Source organism: Vollenhovia emeryi, unplaced genomic scaffold, assembly GCF_000949405.1.
Source record: "Vollenhovia emeryi isolate VEMERY1.0 unplaced genomic scaffold, V.emery_V1.0 DF939195.1, whole genome shotgun sequence".
NCBI lineage: Eukaryota > Metazoa > Arthropoda > Insecta > Hymenoptera > Formicidae > Vollenhovia > Vollenhovia emeryi.
The window spans coordinates 656,937-666,212 of record NW_011967171.1 but is presented as its reverse complement, the minus strand read 5'-3'; the positions used below and the strand labels follow the sequence as shown (position 1 = coordinate 666,212).

General features: G+C 34.5%; 2 protein-coding genes across 2 annotated transcripts in view; one reads left to right on the top strand and one right to left on the bottom strand.

Moving 5' to 3' along the window:
- LOC105562101 (leucine-rich repeat-containing protein 15-like) overlaps nucleotides 1-9,276 on the bottom strand; it is an 80,078-nt gene that overhangs the window by 61,486 nt on the left and 9,316 nt on the right. The gene's annotated exons all lie outside the window — the stretch shown is intronic.
- The window catches only part of LOC105562103 (phospholipase ABHD3), a 21,885-nt gene that overhangs the window by 6,855 nt on the left and 5,754 nt on the right, over nucleotides 1-9,276 (top strand). The window contains exon 2 of the mRNA XM_012012644.1: nucleotides 675-1,161. Coding sequence (XP_011868034.1) covers nucleotides 1,060-1,161 — 102 coding nt within the window. The 5' untranslated portion in view covers nucleotides 675-1,059. The remainder of the gene's footprint in view (nucleotides 1-674; nucleotides 1,162-9,276) is intronic.

The window sequence follows — 9,276 nt, the reverse complement described above, 5'->3', positions numbered from 1 at the left end:
TTTGTGTAAATAAATTGTAGAACGAAAAGTGCAGATAATTTTTGACTCACCCTCGTAATATGCATCTGGAAAAGTTAAAGTTTAACTTCGTTTAAACTCGTTCGCCTGTAAAATTGCTATTATCGATATGTGTCACTTTTTCCTTGGGAAAATTCACTTTAAGTGAAATTGAAGCTTTTAAAAGTAATCTTTCACAAATCTAAGAGTTTACTTAAAGAAGTTAAAAATTTACTTAAAAAATTTTAGAGAAAAATTTTAAACACTTAGATAGCCAAGCCTGTCGAAGTTCCCGCTAGAGGGCCGCGCGGCATAGCACTTTCTCGTAAGACAACCGCACGCGGTATTGTATTATAAATTATATCACATACCTCTCACAATTTTTAAAGTTTTCCTTTAAATTCTTAAAACATGTTTTAAGTTTAGCTTAAATAAAAGTTCAGTGTCCAAATTTACTTTTCATATTTCTTTTTTTTAAGTAAAATTTGAAGGTTTCCTAAGATATATTTTCCTAAGGGTTCTCGCGCGGCGGCAACACGTTAGATAAACGCGCGTGAAAAGAGTCCGGCGCGATCATGCCTGCTTATACATACATTTTAACATATGCACGTTGTAATATGTAGAAAAGACGTCTGTGTATAAAATGTAAGTCATCCCCCCCCCCACCTTTTTTTCAGTTGGTATCTGTACGGAAACCGGTTTATTTGGAGTCGCGTCGCGACGGAGGCGACGGTAATAACGCGCGTGCGCGCTAAAGCGGGGCCCGCTCTCGCGTGCGATCGAGAACCTTCGGATACGTCGGGCTATCCGTCGCGAGCACCGTCGCTCTATTGGCCGTGGCTTGGCCGATTAGTCGGCCGGTCGGCCGCGTCCAATTATTTGTACGGCATGCGCGCGGCGGCCGAGGATTCCTACACCGGCTCTCGTTCGCGATCGCCGCTCGTTAATCGCCGTCTATCATCGGCGAGCAAGGTCCGCCGTCGTCTCGACTTGAGCCTCACCATCGCGGCAGCCGCCTACGCCGGCTGACTGTATCGGCACCGTGTCCGGTAGCGCGCAACGATGCTGAGTCTCTTCGAGAGCATCGCGTACATCCCGAAGCTCTATTACGGCGCATTGCTGGGCATCGGCTTCTGTATCTACTATCTCTGCGAGGTCGTTAAGGTGAGTGAGAGATAAGAGAAAAGAAGAAAGAAGGTTAATGACGATCGATCGATCGATCGATCGATCGCGGTCCGAACCGGTCGTGGAGGGAGGACTTAATCTGTGCCCCAATGTTAGTGCACCGCGTAATGACGTAACATTCGAAGATAATTTAGTGTAGTATATGAATTGTGGAAAACATTTTTTTCTTAATCACGTGTTTAGGTTACGGCGATATAAACGATGATCGGACGTGCCTCGTCACGCACGCATGCGCACGTAAGTGCGTATCGCAAATACGTATCGTTTCTTCGTTATCTGGATATTGTTCAAACACTCGGCAGGGATCAACGCAGCGTTCATGTGCCTTTCTATGTACATACATACATGCAATCCATTACGTCCTTTGAGCTATACATGCATGTGTCGCATAGTTGCAGTCACGTGTGTCCTGCGTCCGTACAGCTTCATACTGAAGCTGACAATCTCGACTCGAAACATCGTACCTCAATAACGTTTTTGCACAAAGCTCACCTTAATTCGTATTATTTATGACGGGATTTGAAATAAAATTTTATTTGTAATTTCACATGCATGTACTTAGATGTATATTTTAATAACACGGCAAAAAATTTTTCGAGCATAAACATGCATAAATATGTCATAGTATTATATAAAATTATACATGAAATATGTATGGACATATTTGATGCAGAGAAAAGTCCCCTATTATGAGACAGCGTTTCTATTAAATTAATAGGCATCGGCTGTGGGTCCACCAGGAATCTATATATACTCCCTTGGAGTGAGATCTGTTTAGTTGACAATGCATTGTTAGATTGTGTAATCGCCGCGGAAGAATATTGTGATTGAATTTGGATGTTGAAAACCTGCTATCTCGTGTTAGAAGCCTATCTCATAATAGGGGCCTTTCCTCTATATTTTTATATATTTCTATACATTCTCCCACTTTCTGGCTGTAAGCTAAAGTGAATAAAAGATTGATTGATTGATAATTTTATACATTTATTCATGTTTATGCATGAAAAATTTTTTACCGGGAAATATTTCACAACACACACGCACACGCACACACACACACACTTGCATACTGATTAAATAATTAATAGTGTAGTATCTTGATTCTTAAAATATTTTTTATCTCACATTAGATGATTTATAATTGAGGACTCTGGACAGTATTCTATTCATAATGTGAGTTTGTCGCGTAATGCAAAACATAATTCTAGAATCAGAAATACAATATATACGAAGATATTAAGATATACGTCTAAATAGGAGGCGCAATAAAGTTTTAAGTAAAAGCGCGTGTCAGATTTCTGAATGGAGATCCGACGCACGTTATACATAGATCGTTTAAGGTGATCTCTGGGCTCATAATATTATAAATAGAGTTGTCTCTTAAGCCCACTTTACACGATCTATAATTCGCAACAGAATTCGAGACAGAATTCCATTTTTTAATTTTTATGTATCGTGTAATACAGAAAACATTTGAACAATTAGAATTATAATTATAATGCTCCAATTTTGTAAATAGAAAAGATGCATCAAATATGTGTAGTGCATGAAAATGCGTGATTGATTAATTGTATCTGGTCTAATGAAAAACCTTGAGCATTGATTGCTGTGAGTATTTGTGTCCAATCGGCAGGGAAAACGGACCTCATCCATATGTAAATGTTATAACCTACACTAACCTAATCGAGAAACATATGTCAATTTAATATATGAAATTATAAAATAGAATTCTATCTTGAATTCTGTCGCGAATTATAGATCATGTAAAGTGGGCTTTATATTCCAATATAAATTACAGATCGCCTAAAGCAAGTTATATAAACGATATTCATGTTCTTGAAAGAGGTGATACTATTTACTCGTGCACGCTGTCAATCTGTCACTTATACTACGCAATGTTTGACGTAAAAGGAATAACATAATACAAATTTGGAAGTTAAATAATGTGAGCTAAATGTATATTAATTCATCGATAAAAAAAGTTCCGATAGTTCCGATAGTTTCGACCTTTCAACCTTCTTTGACGTCATGATACAATGCGACCGAAAATGTTCTACTTTTTATCTGAAAACGTATGAATACGTAACAAACGTATTATACAACAGTGCAAGGCTTCTTTTCAAAAAGTGCGAATGAAAATTAGTACAAGGGAAAAAATGCTATTAAATTGAAGAAAAATACAGTTGCGTGAATTAAACGTTAACGTCTCATGGGCTGCCACAAACATAAATAATTTACACAATTGTATTTGCAATGGATCTTAATTTTAACCATTCAACTAAATATCCAGATTATTAAGACAACTATCTGATGTTTTCATTCATTAATACCGATGCTGTTTCAACAATTTTATTTCAATTACGCTGATCTCGTTGATACGTCATTTTTTTCTGCGTACGGACGCAAGATCGAAATTTCGGAGTCTTGGAGCCTAACGCAACGAGGCGAGATTTGACGCACAGCGATGACACGCGGAAACGAGGCCCGACGGATTTATCCACGCGCAATGAACTCCGAAATGGGACAACTTATCGTTCGTGCCTCGTGCACGGCGCGTTCATTGACTAACGAGCCGGGGCAATGCGGCTAAATAGTGCCTCGGGCTACGACATCTTTTATATGCGTCAACATTTATTTGCCATGAATGGCGAAGTTAATCCTTTACGCGGAATTAAATAATTCGCCTGTCCGCGAGCACGCACGCAACTCGGCTACGGGATGCTGTGACCTGACAATGAAATTCAACAAAAAAACTTGATTGTGATTAACTATAAAATTAATTTTATCCCTTTAAATTAATGTTATTGCTTTCATATAGCACAATTCCGCACTTACACGCCCGTCCGAGCGAGCGAGGTCGGCAGCCTCCTTGTGATGTCTATCAATTAAGATATATTTTTGCGTAGTTTCGTACTGTTTTAGACACAGTTTTCCTCCCTGCAAACTCTCTTCCCTACGTGCTTTCCAAAAACATTTTAAGAAGACACTATTGCCTACTTGTTCTTTCCGAATTCGCTTAGCCCTATTGTGTGACATAAAATATCTTGCAGCGTTTACATTGTAAAATTACATACATAGTAAGTGTAGAGATTACACTATTAATAACGGAAATATATAAAGTTTTGTACCAAAAAATTTTTTTTACTCTTTTTGTGTAAATACTTGTTTATACTTGATGAAAAATTACACAAAAATTGTAAAATTTACACAATTAAAAGCAAGCAGTTTACTTATTATACACGATAACACTTTTACCTACAACATATGAATTTGCTGACGTATGTAAATACGCAACTTTAATAGATGGTCCCAATATTACCCACTATAATAATTGCAACTTTATGGTACATGTAATTGTTTTACAGTGTACATGCTATCGTATACGCGAAATGTATATGAAATATAATGTGGAAGACAAACACCGCGTGTTTTATCGCATTGTTCCACTTGTTAATATATTTGACATTTGATTTGACATATCTAGTTTGATACATTTGATATAGATATTCTTTTGACATTTTTGAAGATGAAATTGTAAATTTTTTGCTACTTTTTTTTATGTTATAGGAGTGTCTGTAAAAAGAAACAAAATACTTTTACTATTGTATACAAATATTAATATATAGGGTGTCTAACGTAAAAGTGATCGCCGGTCGCCCCTCGCCTATCGTAGAAGATATAATTAAGTAAACCCCATTTTGCATATCTGCCGAGTCCGGCCTCTCGCTTCTCGTGCACCCATTCGCTCGGACATTTTTGTTTATTACTTAATAACGTATAAGTATGTTGATAGGTGTTTGATACACACTGTAGACATCAACGTATATAGATGTCGCTTATATCCTTCGTCGCTCAGATTAGCTGCTGCTGCTGCCATAGCATGCACGCCCTTTTGTACTGTTGCGTTAATCTGAATAAAACTACAAAACGTATACAGGCGTGTCTTATTCCTCTAAGTGTATCCGCAAGAAGTATTCCTTCTAACATATGTAATATAAATACTAAATATCTTGCAAAGTAGTAACTTTTATATCGCTTTCTATATTTGTAGAAAATTCAACATTTTTAATATTTAAATCTACAATTTGATGATTGGATAAAATCAAATATAAACTTGTGTTTATTTGGAATGTGTAAAAAAAATGCAATCCGTTAATGTCAGAAAGAGTTGAATATATGAAATTATATTTTTAATAGTTTTAGTTATAGCACTAATTTGAAAAATTAGTTTTGCATACACCTTTAATTTTTAACTCGTTCTTATCAATTGAAACAATGAACGTAATAATACAAGCAACATAATAAGTTACTAAGAAGAATGGAAAAAATAAATAAACTTAACGTGAAAATGAATCAGTTTTATAATCAGATGTATAGTTAGGAAAGGTCAGACATAAAGTACATCTTATGCTATATTACTCATGATAAAAATATACACATATGTATATTATGTCTCAATGCGCCATTGTCATAGTTCTTACTTTTTAAAAAATTAAAATTGATTAGTTATATTAATAAAATTGGTATGACTCAAATGTGTTATACACAAATTTAAGGAATAAAGGACTAATTGTAAGAGCCGTGACAGGGTGTTAGTGTCTCAATATTTTATTCTAAATTTATTGCGAAAAAATATCACCTCAGCCAGGGTTTGAACCTGGACTCCTCCCTCTCGCTAGGCGAGCGTCTCAACCAATTCGACCACCGAGGTACGTGGCAATATTCATCGCAATAAACAATCTAACTCGACTTAAATCGTGAGTCTTAAACCACAGTACAATCATACCCATAATCTACCCCCATTATTATGTTCCCACCCGACCAAAAAAAAACCTTGATTAGTTATATTTGATAGACGTTTCGCTCCGAACGCAATCTTTTTCTTTTAATATTACACTATCACTTTTCTTCAATTTAATTACTATAAAGTTTATAGAGAGTGTTTCTTTGATTTCTATAGAGGTTTCAATAATTTTTAAGGCAGATAGATGATTCATTAATCGCATATTCAATTTTGAGCGTTGGACTCCCCTAAAAGGTAGGCCCAAATATGGAACCCCTTCCCTAGTTTGGCCACTCATGATTTTTCCTATCGTTACAAGAGAAATGCCAACTAGTAGAATATATGTGCAATGATACTATTTTAATCGCATGTGAAAGTTCAGTGAGTGAACAGACACGTTCAATTCGTTCTTCACATTTTTGTGTTTATCGTTGTCGCAAGTTCTTGCAACGTAAAAATTTACTAGCCTGTTACATTTAATTTAAGCATAGTGTTTACTTCAAATATATGAAAATAGCTTACATATGTATTTAAATGATAGATTGTTATTTGAAATTTGATAAATTTTCCAAGCGTGGTCCCCACCACTATGTTTTTAATTTGGACCCCTGTACATTAGTTTTTACTAGATATGTTTAAAAACTGTTTATATAAACTGTTTACTTATAGAATTAAAATAAATAATCCTTAGTTTCCATACACGCGTTACCACGCGTCATCGCATCGCGTTCTGCTGATCACGACTACTTTCAAACGATTTCGACACATACCTATTTGACTGGTGGAAAATTGACTGATATTAGCCATTTCAGCAGAACGCGACACAATAACGTGTATTAACGCGTGCATGAAAACTGCACCTTAAAAATGTTCTTCAGCTAAATTTTAAAAAAATACTCAACTTGATTTAAACGATTACGAGAGAACAGTCACGATTAATATTAAACTATACAGTATAATGTATAATACTTCATGAAACCATCTCAGATGCGATATTTCTGTTGAAGAAACCAAGGAAAATATTACGAAAATAACCGATTCATAAATAGCACCATTTTAAACACATCTTCGCAAGATCTTATATTAAATAAGATTTACTTAAGTATTACTTGACAATGATTATCTTATATCACGACAACGGGCGGTATTCCTGATCGTATCTTATTCAAAATCGTCTCAAATCTCTATGCCATTTGCACGTCTATTGCTGTCTTAATTTTATATGAAATACAGCACGAGAATTCGATACATAGACAGGATTTCCGCGATACGTGTTCGAACTGACGTACGACCCTCCACAGACGTCATCAGTCATGAGGAGAGATGTGTCATTTATTAATCTGACCTTAAAACTCTGAGCATTTGTCCTGTACATGCAACATGCAGGTGAAGTAATAAATATAAAGAAACTTATTGTAAGAAAGATTTATAGATTATATTAATGCTAATTATTAGTTGGCGATGCAGCTTTATTAATGACGTAATGATTGAATAATTCCAACGAACAGCTCCATTTAAATTATACCACATTTTTATAAACTGGGGAAACTGTTATATTATTTTGTAAATGAAAAATGAAAACTGTTTATGACTAATATAATTAACGATGAATATTTCTCGGTCCTATTTAGATATAAATCAAATTGAAATTTAAACGCTCATTGAATTAGGACCTAGGCAAGGTGGTGGCCATTAAATAGCTTAGTGAATCCATATACCGTATTTTTCCTACTCTGTACTGTGCGCCGTTACTATCGGACATATAACACAGATTTTCCCCTCGGTAGGATCATTCTCGTCAGTGAGAATTCACATGTTCTAAAAATCGCAGAGCGATTTTTACAAATTATTTTAATTTAATTTTAATGCTATACTTAGCATTATAAATTTACCCTTTCCCCTATTGAATTAAAATTCTTATTGCGAAAAATATTACCCCAACCAGGCTAATATAATTATTCAAATAGAGGTTTTTATCACAAAACATTTTGTTTTAAGTTAAAAGATTATAGATCAACTCTGTCGTTTTTAATTACCGGACAATGATTTTTTGCATAAAAAAAACTATTTTCTTTCTTTCAATGCAGATCATTAATTGTAATTTTGTAGTTTCAAATTAAAAATGTGAGAAATCTATTTTGCATTGCAGATGAATACGCTTAAGCATACATAAAATATAAGATGAAGCTGGATGTGCTCTAAATTACAGGGAATAATAATAGTTATCAGCTCTGATAGTCTGTCGTATCAATTCGATATGACATAAATGATTTAAGTTAAGTAAAATCTCTTTATCGCGACGTACCTACCGATTAAACCATTATTATTACTCTATCACTTCAATCACTGTTTCACTTGGCACAATTTTGAAATTCTCATTCCCTTATACATATAATACTACGTTTTACTACAGGAATTTAAACATCCCTTTCAAGGTATATTTAAATTTCTGCTGCTACGCTATCTCACACAAATTTATTTATAGTCTATTGAAATTCTTATTAATCCCACCCATTTCCTGTATTAAATCAGATGCATATAAATAAGAATTAATTGTAATATAATTACATTACATTAGCAAGTGCACATTCCATAATTTATGAAGCAATAAACATAATTCAGATGAATTATTGAGTGATTCCATTACTGTCTAGAATTCTATAAATTCTATAAATGCTTCGATAAATTATATAACAAGATGACAAGACACATCTATAATTATTTATTAATTATAATCTATTCGAAAAGGAACAAGGAATATAATATTATCTCTCTGACTGATTATGAATAGAACATAGCTATGTTATAAGTAAAATCTCCCTCCCCCCTCTCTCTCATACATACCTACAGTACAGTGCAATAATTCGATTTGGGTTATAATTAGGGATGGACAAAAATTAGTTGATTATTTAAACATAGATGCTTTTTGATAATACAACCCGAATTAAGGCAGGATACCACCTTTGACTGCAATTTTGTAGGCGTTTTTCATGAATTTTTTTTGCATACAAAGAGTGCGCAGAAACAAAATCAGTTTTAGTCATTCATTAATGTAACTTTAATCTGTAATTACAAACTGAAAAAGTAAAAAATAATCTCTTGTAGGTGGCGCCAAAATACATTCCTTTGGAGGAACACCGTTTTAGACGGTGTGTCAAATTCCGCTCTGTACGTGGCTCCTAGAAAAAAAACCAAAGAATGTTCCTATTAACAACAATATTTTTTAATGCTGTACGTAGGGATTTTACGAAATTTCGATTTTTAAGAAAATGGCAGTCATTTTAACAAAAAGGTCAATTTTTTAGGGTAAA